Consider the following 14,337-nt stretch of genomic DNA (forward strand, 5'->3'; position numbering starts at 1 on the left):
AAGAGGTGGCAAAGTACCTAAGGTTTGTTCATCGGCCCATCAAGTATTTGTATTCAAAGGAACCCATACAGTGATGCCGGGTGCCGATTCAATGGTTTGAATCTTGTCACACCCATTTGAGGGGTGGCCCCAAGACAGATAGAGGCTTCTGGACTGTGGTGGTTTGCCTCTGGTATCTGTTCTACTGTAGCTCTGCAATCAGGGCCAAGTACAACCTTTCCACACTCAACTCTGAGGCTAGAGTGGGTGAGCAGTCAAAGGCTCCTCAGAAAATAAAACAGCCAAGCAACAGATAAAATAATTCACAATTTAGTCCAGTGTTGGTCTTAGTAAACATAAAGGTGGTTCAGCTAAAAGGTTTTACAAACCCACCTATGGGCGTTAGTCAAACTCGAAACCATCTATGGTGGCCTACCCCAGCTTTTAGAGTGCCCCATATATCTTCCGTGACTTAGCAGAGATAAAGGGACATCTGCAATGATTAAACACAGGCACAGGTTCACTAAGCGATCACCATAACATGTAACCAGTTGGTCGTCTAATCAGTTCTTGAGCACAAGAGTGTGCACTAGTGTTAGACTTGGCATCTTTTGGCGTGTTTCCCCCGAGTTTTTGCTCTCTGCCCTCCCGGTTTTGACTGTTTTTGCTGGTATAACATTTCTGCGCGCTTTTCGCACTGCTGAACAGTCTTGCCTCAGGCAGAACCTGGCACTCTCCTTTTGTTGTCGAAGCGGGCAGCAGGCTTCTAGGCTTTAGGCAGACCCAAAGCTTCATAGGCAAGTTGTTCAGACTTGCTGTTAAGCAGACACCAGCCCTCATCTCACAGCGACCCTTTAAGTACTCTGCTGAGCACTTGAGTTGGGTCCAATGTTTAGACTCATTTTCCACACAGATCTAAAGCCCTGGAATTGGTTTGAGGCGGCTCCCTTGCAAACATCATTTTCTGGCTGCTGTACAGACAAGTTTTGTGCAAGTAAGGGCTCTCACAGTAGGTGATATTGGCTCAAACCAGAAGAATACGAAAATATGGGGGAAATAAAGTGAGACGACTCTGCACCTGGCTGCTTTCAGCCTACTCGAAGAGAAATCAGGGAAACAAAAAGGACAGGCTCTGCCTGGAAACGTCCTCACCCTTTATATCAGAACATGCAGACACATCTCCTTCCCACAGTCCACCAAATTGTAGTGCTCAGGAAGGATTAACCACCAAAGCTCCTCATAAAACTTCTAGGGTTTCTACAATTAGCTCTGCCTTCACTCTACCTCACTTCACTGTCTTGGTCTCCTCTCTTTGGATTTAGGAATGAGGACAATACACTTTCACTGTCTGTAGAGCTGTATCCCACTTCCATCTTGTGCCATAATAAACCAGGGGAAATCCAGCATGGATCCCACTGGTCCCAGCAATCAGGCTCTCACCGTCACATGGAGTTTTTTCAACCCTCTACACCAAACACATGCATACATTCAACATGAATAAGAAATGACAGCAAAAAGATCTGGGTGTTACATTTAAGGAGCACGTGTACATTAGTGGGCCGGTAGGCCGCACACCCCCGTGGAACTGAAAAAAGGCCTGTGCAGGATGATTAATCCACAACAATCTGTGAACTGCCACCACCACTTTATGTCAACAACCCAGGACATGGACAATAGCCCATTTTCAACGTAGAGGGCAGTTGGTTCCGGTAAAAAAAACCTCTGCATCATGGATAAGCCCAGGCTTCAGTGAACCTGCTGTCTTAACATGACAGGTAGGCCAACAAAAAGTCAGGATACCGATTTACCATGAAGGAGACATTCCTGTCCAATACTCCTCACAGTATAACTCATTTTCATTAGATACAAAAGAAAGACCTAGGTTCCTCATTATCATGCCAGAGAAAAAAAGGGAAATGGCTAACTCATTACGAAAAGAAATGACTCGGGAGTTTAAATGATGTGCACACCCCTATAGGTACCTTGTGAACAATATGCTGTCTTCAGAGGGATGAAGAGCTAGATGTAAATGAACAAATTCTGAATATCTTTGATGGTTATTAGCAAATATCCACACTCCTCTTCAATTACTAGCTACAGAAAAAGTAAACAAAATTATTTTTCTTAAGTCAACCATGCAAAACAAAATAAATATTTCTTTCAACAAGCCATTATCTCAAAAAGCATGTCACAGTGTAGGTAGAACATTCATTCTAGTTCAGAAATCTTTCATTGGGTACAGTTTTTCAATTTCAAGAGCAACTGCTATAACTACATTCCCTTTCTTTCAGTTTGAAACAGGTAAAATTTAAGATGGTACATTCTGTTTAACTACGTAATACGCTTGCATGCATAGGTGTTAATAGTAAATGTTAAGATATCATGCATTTTCATATCCTACCACATGGTTGGGTGAAAGGCTTGTTCTGAAAGTACCACTGTTGGGGTATGCTAGAGGATTGGCCATTGTGCCAAGTGCTTCTTGCTTTTTTGCGCACTGATTCTCATTCAGTTGTCTATTTAGCCATGTAATAACTGCAAAGAAATATCAAAACAAATTCAGAAAAGAAGAAACATTCATTTGTAATGTCAAAGTAAGAATGTCTAAAAAAGATATACATACATCTATAGTGGGACTTTGGGTACAGCTTTTTTTTTTTTTTAAGATAACGCCATAAATCAAATAGGAAATGACAATGAAAAAGTATTATTTTCCAGTTGGCAAGGAAGAACTATCCCTTTCCGTTTAATGGTGGGCAGCTTTTTATAGAAAAAAAGAAAGGCCCCACCTAAACTATGTTATTACTAGATGAGACAAAGTTTCATGTAAACATCATTTTGCAGAGTGTTCGCTATTAACATTCTCTCATTGTGCAGAAACTTTCTCTGCCATTTTACTAATACACAGAAACTCAATAACAATTTCACTTTAACATTACCTGACAAGAAGCACATTTTTCACCATAAGATGAGAATTCTAGGTCAAGATATGCTGGTATTATGCTCAGTTAACAAACGCTCTTTCTGCATCAAGCAAGAATTCAACAAACTAATTAAAACTAAAGCCCTGTAACATAACCGTAATCCGAACAGCAAGCCCCTCATCTTCCTTATGCTATGCTCCCGTTTACTTTTTTGCACACAAGTGCTTTTTCTATTAACCTATTGTGTATGGGCTGGTACGCAGGAGAAAAGAGTACTTATGGTGCTTATTTGTAATGTACGACAACTAACTATTTCATTAGTCTTAAGGCTGCTAGATGCATGGGCTTCCCTTCCTCGCCACCGAGTAGCAACTGTAAAATCCAAAATGCCAGGATCTCAAAGCACTACTCAGGATCACAAACACTACTCTCCCCCCTCCCGACAGTGGGTTGTTTTGCCAGAGTTCCTTGGAGCCCTTGACCAGGTGCCCAGAAGGGGCACACTTCTGCACGCTCGTGATAGAATTAAATTAAGAACCTGAGCAGTATCTGAATGCTTTTGAGTGTGCTGGGCGCATCCTTAGCAGTTAGACTGGCTCACATGAAGTGCGCAGAAACCGCAAGTCAGAGCTAGGGAATTTATCAGATTTACAATTTTAATTTAAAAGACCACTTCAATATTGTGCATTGTGCTACACATCCACATGTAAACCTATTTTGTCAATCACTACTTTGTGTCCACTCCTTTTCATTCTAGAGGCACAAAGTTTGTTGCATCACATTCAACAGGAACAGGCACAGAGTGTTCACAGGACAGTAAAGACTGTCAAGTTCAACTCATGAGGTAATTTCTAAAACTATGAAGTCATTGCTAAAGATGGTGAATCACACCAGAGCTCCATAGGTAGGGTCCTCATGGTAGAACGAGGCAAAGGTACCAATAGTCCTAGGCAAATTAGGTCCATCTGATACCATGATATATATAGTATCAAGATGCCCTAGGATCATCCATGGAGGCACAATACTCATTCACCAAAAGGACGTCCTGCGTACAACTTGTGATTGCTCTGGACATGTTAATAAAGTCCATGCTGACAGATCCCTTTGGTAGGCTGGAACCATCTTTAGCATAAAGTCCAGACGACCATGCCCAATCTCTGATAGCACTGGCTACACCACAAAGAACACTGGGCTGAATTGAGCCCAATAAAGCCTGTGTATAGTGATAACACCGTGTAAACCCTTACAGGATGAACAATGGAAGAGAGTAAGCTAGTGGTCCTGGATTTGGTCAGGAAGACAAGATACACCCCATATCTGCAGGCTGAATACCATCCTTAAGCGCGGCTGAATATTTCTACAAATGCCCTAAGATATCTAGGCCAGGAACAGCTGAATTGCCAAATACCACACATCTGAAATAAAGGACAAGGTAACAAACATTTAAAATGAAAAGTCAGGAACAAATGCTGGATATGGCTGCACCCATGGCCAAGATTTTAGCACATGCAATGTGGAGGCAAAGGTCTCAAAGTAGACTCAATAAATAGCCTTTTGCAAAACTGACAAAAAGCTTCAGGGAACACATTGCTCCTGCAGAAGAGTGTGGGCGAATGTAGACAAAGTGGAGGGTAGCTAGCATGTTCATTGTAAAGCTAAGACCACCATTTTTACTAAACGGAAAAAGGAAAATGCTACTTACCAGTATGCATCTGTTCTTGGCATGTAGAGCTGCAGATCCACACACTATGCATAGATCGCCACCTAGTGCTGGGCCCGGATGTTTGCACTTGTTTTTGTCTTGGAGAAGTCTTTGGAAGTCACGAGATAGGGGACTCCTCCTTTGGACGAAAGTGCGCATGGGCATCGGCTATATCTTCAGATTGTTTTTTGCCAGCAGGGAAATGATGGAGTTTTGTGAGAAACATATAAGATGCCCATGTATGCTGTATCTAACTAAGATAGTACTGGTACAGATAAAGGTAGCCGGGGAGGCGTGTGTGGATCTGCAATTCTACATGCCAAGAACAGATGCATACTGGTAAGTAGCATTTTCCGTCCGAGGTATACGAGCTGCAGATCACACACTATGCATAGATTGTATAGCAGTACCCATCCTTAGCGGCGACCACCAGTATCTGCTGCAATAGTTTGAAATGATGTTTTGAGTACAGCCTGGCCCACACTAGCTTGCGGTTTTGTTTGCACATCTACACAATAGTGATTTGTGAATGTGTGCGGTGTAGACCATGTAGCTGCTTTGCAGATGTCATCGAAGGGAATGTTTCCTAAAAATGTCATTGAAACCCCTATCTTTCGGGTAGAGTGGGCTTTAGGGGAAACTGCTAATGTACGTTTTGCTTTGTGATCGCAAATCTGTATGGATTTGACAATCCACCTTGCTATCCCAGATTTTGATATCGGGTTGCCTTTTTGTGGTGGTGAGGACACGAAAAGTTGTGTTGACTGGCGAAAAGGTTTTGTTCTTTCAATGTAATAAAGCAGTGCTCTTTTTACATCTAAAGTGTGAAGAGCTCTTTCTGCGACTGTGTGGTTGCGAGAAGAATACTGGCAAATTCACAGACTGGTTGATGTGGAAAGGAGAAATAACCTTAGTGCGGAATTTTGGATTGGTTCTGAGAACCACTTTGTTATGATGGAGTTGTAAAAAATGTTCTTGAATAGTGAGTGCCTGTAGCTCACTGACTCTTCTAAGTGAAGTAATGGCCACTAGGAAAGCAACTTTCCATGTTAGAAATTGTAGCTCACATTTGTGCAGAGGTTCAAAAGGAGGGCCCATTGGTCTTGTGAGAACTATGTTTAAATTCCACACAGGTGAGGGTGGTACCCTGGGGGGAATTATTCTTTTGAAGCCTTCCATAAATGCTTTGATGGCAGGTACCCTGAATAGCGACAAGGGTGGTCTATTTTGTAAGTAGGCTGCTATGGCAGCGGGGTGTAACCTAATAGATGTGTATGCTAAGTTACACCTTAGGAGATTCATTAGATAACCTAAGATGTGTTGAATAGACACATCTAGAGGATTGATGGTGTTATTGTGACAATATATGACAAATAGTTTCCACTTGGCTGCATAGCAGGCTCTAGTGGTGGGGCGTCTAGCTTCCTTGATAATGTTCATACAGTCAGGGGGAAGGTTAAGGTAACCGAATTCTAAGACCTCAGGAGCCAGATCGAGGTTGAGCTGTGCTGGGTCCGGTTCTCTGATCTCTCCACGGTTCTGGGTTAAGAGGTGTGGGGAGAGGTGTAGTTTTTGGTGCGGGACGATAGTCCCAGTAATGTGGTGTACCACAGTTGTCTGGCCCATGTTGGAGCAACTAGGATGAGCGTGAGTGAGTGCTGCTGTAGTTTGCGCACCACCAGTGGAATGAGTGGGAGAGGCGGAAAAGCATACGCAAATCTGCCTGACCAATTCATCCATAGCTCATTTCCTTTGGACAATGGGCGTGGATATCTGGCGGCGAAGCTTGGGCATTTGGCGTTTGTGTGTGGCGAAGAGCTCTATCTCTGGTTGCCCCCACATGTGGAAAAATGGTTACAGAACTTGCGGATGAAGTTCCCACTCGTGATTCTGTTGAGTCTGATGATTTAACAGATCGGCTATGCTGTTCTGGACTCCTGGGACATGTTGGGCTAGGAGAAAAATGTTCTGAGGAATAGCCCATCTCCATATGCTTTGCGCTAGTTGAGAGAGCTGTAGGGAGTGTGTCCCGCCTTGTTTTTGTATATAGTACATGGCTGTCATGTTGTCGGTGCGGACTAGGATAGCTTTGCCCGATATTTGTTTCTGGAATGCCTTCAGGGCTAGGAAGATGGCTAGTAACTCCAGGTGATTGATGTGGAGTAACTTTTGTTGAGGGGTCCACATGTCCTACATGGTGTGATGTAACAGATTAGCTCCCCAGCCGGAGAGCGATGCGTCAGCTGTTAGCACAATCTGTGGAACCAGCTCAATGAACAGTCGCCCTTTGGAAAGGTTTTTGGTGTTCCACCACTGCAGAGAGCGGTGTGTGCGACCGTCCACCAACACCAGATCTGTCAGCTGACCTTGAGCCTGGTTCCACTGACGTGCGAGACATTTCTGTAGGGGAAGCATCTGGACTCTTGCGTGAGGTACTATGAATATGCAAGAGGCCATCATCCCTATCAATTGCATGCACACTAGAGCTGGAAGAGTGTTGCGGCTGAAATTTTGATAGGAGGCTTTGTATGCTTGCTATCATGGCTGGGCTGGGATATGCAAGTGCTTTTGAGGTGTTTATTGTGGCACCGAGGTACTAAGTGGGACGGTTGTAAGTGAGACTTTGCGTGGTTTATTGTAAACCCTAAGTCGTGGAGTAGTTGGATTGTGGCGTGAGTTTGATGTACACACTGATGGTATGAGTTGATTTTTCTGAGCCAGTCGTCTAAGTATGGGAAGACGTGAATGTGCTGTCTTCTTAGGTGAGCTGCAACTACCACCAGACACTTGGTGAATAATCTGGGTGCTGTGGGGACTCCGAATGGGAGGACCTTGAATTGGTAGTGCTGACCGTCCACTACAAACCTGAGATATTTCCTGAAAGAGGTGTGAATGGAAATATGAAAGTAGGCGTCCTTAAGATCTAGAGTGGCAAGGAAATCACCTTGCGAGAGAAGAGGAAGGACCTGTTGAAGCATGACCATGTGAAAATGGTCTGTGTGTATGAACAGGTTTAAGGGTCTGAGGTCTAGGATAGGTCTTAGAGAGCCGTCCTTCTTGAGAATGAGGAAGTACAGGGAGGAAACCCCTGTGTTTTGCAGTTGCAGGGGGACTGGTTCTATTGCATGTTTGTGCAGGAGGGAGGTTACCTCCGGCTTTAGCAGCGATAAATGTTCTGATGACATTGGGCGCTGTGTGGGTGGTATGTTTGGGGGAGTAGAAGTGAGTTCTAGACAGTAACCCGATTGAACGATTTGTCTCACCCACCTGTCTGTGGTAATGTTGTTCCAGACAGGTAGGAAATGTAGTAATCTTCCCCCGACCGGAGTGGAATGGTCTGGGGGAGTGGAAGGAAGTCATTGGGTAGGGGTGGAGGCTGAGCGGGTATTATTGGTCTTGCCTCTATCCTGGTTATTATTGCCTCTGTAGCCTCCTCTTTGATAGCCTCTGGTGAATGTGGTCTGGGTGGGAGTTTTATAGGATGTGAAGGGATTGTCAGAGGAGTAGCCTCTTGATGTGCCCCTCTAAGAGGAGCGACGAAAGGAACATCTGGGAGCTTGCGATTGCAAAGCTCCCATTGATTTAGCAGGGTCTATCTTTTTTCATCTTTGAGAGATGAATCCACGGCAGGCCCAAATAGATGCTCCTGGTCAAATGGTTGGTTGAGAATGGAAGTTTGTACCTCCGGTTTAAACCTTGAAATGCGTAGCCTACGCAGAAGGACACTTGTGTTGATGGCCCTGGAGGCGGTGTCTGCCACGTCTAGAGCACAACTAATGGAGGGGTTTGTGATGATTTTACCCTCCTGTATGAGGTTGTTGGCCTTAGTTTTGTATTTATCAGGGAGGTGTTGCAATAGGGACTCTAACTCATCATAGTGTGCTCTATTGAATCTGGCTAACAGAGCTGGAGTATTGGCGATGCGCCATATATTAGCCGCTAGCGGCGCCGTACGTTTACCAGAGGCGTCCAAGAGTTCGACTCCTTGTCGGGAGATGGAGTGTCGCCTGAGGTTTGCAAGTTAGCCCTTTTTCTGGCATTGGAGACCATTAAGGAGTCCAATGGTATCTGGCCTTTAATGTAAATAGGGTCTGCTGGGGCAGCTTTATATTTTTTTTCTATCCTGGGGTTTATAACCCTAGCCCTCACAGGATCTTTGCACGCCTCAGGTGCATGTTTGATGACCCCTTTTAACATAGGGAGGACAGAGGTGGACTTTTGTGAAGTGTCAAAAGTGTCCATGAAGAAATCCTCTTCCACAGGGTCTGTGTGTAAGGCAACTCCGTGGTAATGTGCAGCTCTGTGAATGAGCCGGGTGAAACCTATGGTATCCTCTGGTGGGGAAGGTCTAGAGGGGTAGATGTCGTCCTGTGGTACGTTAGGGACATTTTGCTCAGTTCCGACTGCTTCTTCGGAGTCGAGGGGTCGGTGCCGGTAGTTTTGGGTGTCGAGAGCGTGGATGGGGAAGCAGCGGTCGGCACCGATATGGAGGAAGGTCTCTTTTTTTGGTGCTGGGGCTTGAGTTTGGGCACTGACGGCAGGCTGACTCGAGCCCGAGTGGTCTGAAGGCTTCGTTGTGGACTTCTTTGCCAGGCCCGAAGGCGGGGCGTGAGAAGTATTGTCTCTGTGTGCACCTGGGCCCGAAGGTGAAGTTGCCACCGAAGCCTTTTTGGGTGCGTGGGGAAGGGAGTCTGGGTCGACGTCACTACTTATGACCCGTTGCCCAGGAGTGATGTCCTCAAGGTCGGAGTCATCGGCTTCGGAGGCACTGACGGGGCCTTCTTCGATTTGCTCCGGTTCTGGTACATCGACACCCTCCTGGAAGATGTCATCGGGAATGGGTGCCGACGAGCAAGCCATTTTTCTTCGAGCTAGACGATCCCGGATGGTCTTTTTGTAGCGGAAAGAGGCACAAGCTGGACAGTCTTTGGCCTCGTGCTCTGGTGAGATGCAGAGGTTACACACCTCATGAAGGTCTGTGTGTGGGAACTTCGACCCACATTGAAGACACTTCTTAAAAGGAGTCCTTTCCATGAGCCAGATGGAATGGCCTAAGTAGGCCCGAAGGCCTTTGTCGACGACCGGAATCGAGGACTTCGAAATTGAAGAGATGCGTGACGACTAGGGATCGCAAGCGAGACAATACCGGAGAAAAGGTGAGGATTGCATGTCGAAAGTTGGAACGGTAACGGCACCGAACTGGAGCGCGATAAACAAATCCGAGCCCGATGGCGGAAAAAAACAACCTGAAGATGGAGCCGATGCCCATGCACACTATCGTTCAAAGGAGTCGTCACCTATCTCGTGACTTCCAAAGACTTTTCCAAGACAAAAACAAGTGCAAACATCCGGGCCCAACACCAGATGGCGATCTATGCATAGTGTGTGATCTGCAGCTCAAATGCCTTGAACAGGAGTATTCCAGACTTCAGACTTGAAATATATCTTAGTTCAATAGATTGCCAGTTTATCATATAACCAGAATTTAAAGATGAAGGGCATCAACCTACATAACACATGCTATTTTAAGTGACTGATTTGTTCACCTAGACATGAAGGATGCTCCGACAGTTCCGATGTCCTTCCCTTTGTCACTACCAGCAATTCATTCAAGTGGGTCAAAGTATACATCCATCTCACTTTTGTTCTTTCACTGGTCACTTGGTGCTTTATCTAACTGCTCAATCCCAGTGGAGAAAGCAGTAAGAATGGGAATTTATTTGTACTACATAATTTTCATGTTTCAATAAAGGGAGACCAGGCAGGCTTGCAACACCAAACAATGCCCTTGCTACATAAGAACAAAAGTTACTTACCTGTAATCTGTGGTTCTCCAGTATTGGTATCTTTCATAGATTCACATGCCTGAATCATTCCCTGACGTCTGAGTGGGAATCCCACGGTACATAAAAATAGCAATATACATGCATATAGAAACCATATCATAGGTAACCTAGAACCAGGAAGTAAAGTAGCCAGAAATCAAAAGGAACAAATTCTCCACTTTCATGACTCATCCAAGTCATTATATATAGTCCAATCTACAGCCAATTAGGCAACAGCAACCTCCAGAATGTTCTCCTCAGAGGCTCAGGCTCTCAGATGTTCTAGCACAAGTGTGATCCAGAGTGAAAAGAGCATAGAAGAGCCTCTGAGTGGAGGTGGGTGGGTTGCATGTGACTATGAAAGATACCAATACTGGAGAACCACAGATTACAAGTAAGTAACTTTTGTTCTCCAGTATTGGGGTATCTTTATAGATTCACATGCCTGAATCAGAGTAGAGAGCAGTAACTACATAACAATACTAGTGATATTATCATCACAACATAAACATATGCATAACACAGGCAATATGTAATCACAGATATAGATCTTTCTATAATATATCTACGCATTTATATACATGAACAAACATAGAAGATCTGTATGTCAGAAATAGCAAATAGGAGGAGGGAAGAACAGAGGCTCACCTTATTTAAAAAGATTACGGAGAACTGCCTGTCCCACAGACGTGTCAGCATCGCTGGCAGTTTCCAGACAGTAGTGCTTGGTAAAGGTGTGACTGCTGGACCACGTAGCAGCTCTGCAGATTTGATGAAGAAGCACACCAGCAAAGAGAGCGGAAGAGGAAGAGATTGCTCAAGTAGAATGTGCTCTCTGAGTTGTTTGTAATGGTCTGCCTGCGTGCTGATGACAGACAAATTGGAGCCGAAATCCAACGAGCAATTGACTGTTTGGATATTGGGTGTCCTGTTCGCATTTTTCCATAAGCTATAAATAGCTGATCAGATTTCCGTATTGTAGATGTCCTCTGTAAATAAGAATTTTAGACACCTCTTGACATCAAGAGTATGCAAAGCCCTTTCCACAGGAGATTGAGGATTAGGAAATTAAGTCTTTAAAAATTACTGGTTCATTGAGATGGAAGTCCGAAGGTACTTTAGGCATAAAAATGGGGTTAGTGCGTAGCACTACCGAGTTCTTGGTGAATTGAAGGAAAGACGGTTTAATAGTGAAGGCTTGAATATCACTGACCCGCCTAGCTGATGCTAACAGCAGAGACACTTTCCATGAAAGAAACTTCAAATCTGTCCTATGAATAGGTTCAAAGGGGTGTCGCATGAGTTGTGAAAGCACAACGTTAAGATGCCAGGATGGAGGTGGACGGCGGATGGTAGGTAACATGCGAAACAATCCTTTGAAGAACTGCTGAATTACCCTAGAGGAGTAAAGAGTTAGAACCATCCTGCCGGAATCTTGAAATAGCCGCTAAGAATACTTTAAGAGTAGAATGGGAAAGGCCTGATCTTGCCAAGTGTAAAAAGAAAGGCAACATTTGTTCCGGTTTTGCATGGATTGGATGAATGTTAGCGGCTTGACAGCACAGGCAAAATAGTTTCCATTTGAGTCTGTATGTCTTTATTGTGGAAGGCGCTCTAGCATTGGCCAAGACTTCCCTACAGTCCGAAGGAATGTTTAAGTGAGCGAATTCAAGGTGTTCAGGCGCCAGGCCGCTAAGCGCAGAGATGCAGGATCCGGGTGGCAGATCTGTCCGTTCTGAATGGATAGAAGGTTCGGTATTGGTTGTAACTGAATGGGATCGCATTCGGAGAGAAGGAGAAGTTTGGTGAACCAGAACTGGCGAGGCAACCTGGGAGCTATGAGTATTAGGCGACAAGGCTCCTTCATTTTCCGGAGAACCCTGGGAAACAACGGTATTGGAGGAAAAGCGTAGGCATAAATCCACGACCAGTTCATCAAAAACGCATTCCCGCACGATTCTTTGTGGGGAAGCCAACTTGTGAAGAATGGGCATTTGCGGTTCTGGCTGGTCGCGAACAAGTCCAGATCGGGTCGACCCCACCTCTGAAAAATACAATCCAAAGTTGGTTGATGGAGCTCCCACTCATGATTGGAAATGGTCGACCTGCGGAGGGAATCCGCGAGGACTTTGGAAGCTCCCGGGACATGGATTGCTGTTAGATGTTATCCGTTGTCGGAAAACCCAAGCCCAAATTTGGAGGGCTTGCTGAGACAGTAAAACGGATCTTGTCCCTCCTTGTTTGTTCAAATAGTGCCTACTTGTCGTGTTGTCCATTCGGATCAACACCGACGCTCCGAGAATGATGGTGCGAAAAGACTTCAGGGTCAGGAAGATAGCTAGCAACTCTAAGAGGTTGCTATGCCAAGTCCATTGTTGAGCATCCCATTTGCCGCTGACGGTGAGTCCTTGTAGGTGCGCTCCCCATCCTTCGAGGGAGGCGTCCGTGGTGGTGGCGAAACTTGGAGCTTCCACTAGAAACGAGCAGCCTGCTGTCACATTCTTTTTGCAAGTCCACCAGCGTAGAGCTTCTCGAATCCGAGAATTGATGTGGATATGATCGTCGAAGGCTCCCAAAACCTGTAACCACTGTTTGTTGAGCTCCTCTTGCAGAGGTCTCATCTTGAGACGGCAGTTGGGGATCAGGGGAATGCAGGATGAAAGCATCCCCAGAAGTGACTTAAACTGCCGGACTGAAACGCACTTTCTTGATCGCAACAGTTGGGCAAGTTTGTAAAGTTTAATTTGCCTTTAGTTTGAGACAAAGGCTTGTGTCAGCAGAGTGTCTATGGTGGCTCCCAAGAACGTTCTCCTTTGTGATAGGCCGAGGTGAGACTTGTCGAAATTGACGGAGGCCCAAAGATTGGAAAAGAGACAGACATCTCAGAGTATGGCTCGTTGCGATTGTGAAAGAATTCGCCTTGATAAGGCAATCGTCTAAATAAGGAAAGATTTGAATTCCCTCCTGTCGAAGGTGTGCTGCCACCGGTGCTAAGACCTTGGTAAAGACACGGGGTGCGGAACGTAGTCCGAAAGGAAGGACTTTGAACTGGAAGTCCCTGCCAGCCACTCTGAACCTCAAGAACTTTCTGTGCCTGGGGAGAATTAGTACATGAAAATAAGCGTCTTGGAGGTCGAGAGTGGTCATGTTATGCCTCGCAGTGAGGAGTTGAAGGATTTCTTGAAGAGTCAGCATCCGGAAGGATAACTTTTTTAGATATTTGTTGAGGGAGCGAAGATCTAAAATGGGGCAACATTCTCCAGATTTCTTCTTTATTAGAAAAAATCTGGAATAGAAACCGGTTCCTCTTTGCAAATGAGGAATTACTTCGATCGCTCCTTTTCGTAACATCAAATTTGTTTGGAAAAAAAGCTCCGAGGTGAGCTGGAGGTGGTCCTTTTGGAGGAGAATTCGGAGGCAGTTTTACAAATTCTAGAACATGGCCTCTGGTGATAATGTCCAAGACCCATTTGTCTGTTATAGCTGACCAGTTTGAGTAAAAACGGGAGATTCTTCTGTGGAAATATGGATTTTTCTGGTCAGTTATGTCCCCTATCTTGGACCCCAACGGTTCTATGTGCATGTTACAAGTACATGTATGTTCCCTCCAGTTCCAGTTATGAAGACGCAAATATGTGTGTGTCCACCGTTAACATGTCCTCTGTTGATCCGCCATGAATGGGCCGGATATTCCATTCCTAAGTACGAAAGGCCACCGCCTTTATATGGTTCACTTATGCCATTTTTACAGTCCAGGCAAGTAGGCCCTGATTCTGTCATCGAACTCTTCTTGCTTTCTGTCTTTGAAGCTCCAGTTCGAGCCTGCATCTGTGACCATGAACTTTGTCTCATTCTCTGCGCGGCTCACGAAGCCTGACATCAGCTTGCTGCCTGCCAAGAACTGTAT

At 45.1% G+C, this 14,337-nt stretch overlaps 1 protein-coding gene across 1 annotated transcript in view; it reads right to left on the bottom strand.

Moving 5' to 3' along the window:
* The window catches only part of SASS6 (SAS-6 centriolar assembly protein), a 238,305-nt gene that overhangs the window by 63,836 nt on the left and 160,132 nt on the right, over window positions 1–14,337 (bottom strand). The window contains exon 13 of the mRNA XM_085601887.1: window positions 2,381–2,514. Coding sequence (XP_085458013.1) covers window positions 2,381–2,514 — 134 coding nt within the window. The remainder of the gene's footprint in view (window positions 1–2,380; window positions 2,515–14,337) is intronic.

This window comes from Triturus cristatus, chromosome 4_2, assembly GCF_964204655.1.
Source record: "Triturus cristatus chromosome 4_2, aTriCri1.1, whole genome shotgun sequence".
NCBI classification, from domain to species: Eukaryota; Metazoa; Chordata; class Amphibia; order Caudata; family Salamandridae; genus Triturus; species Triturus cristatus.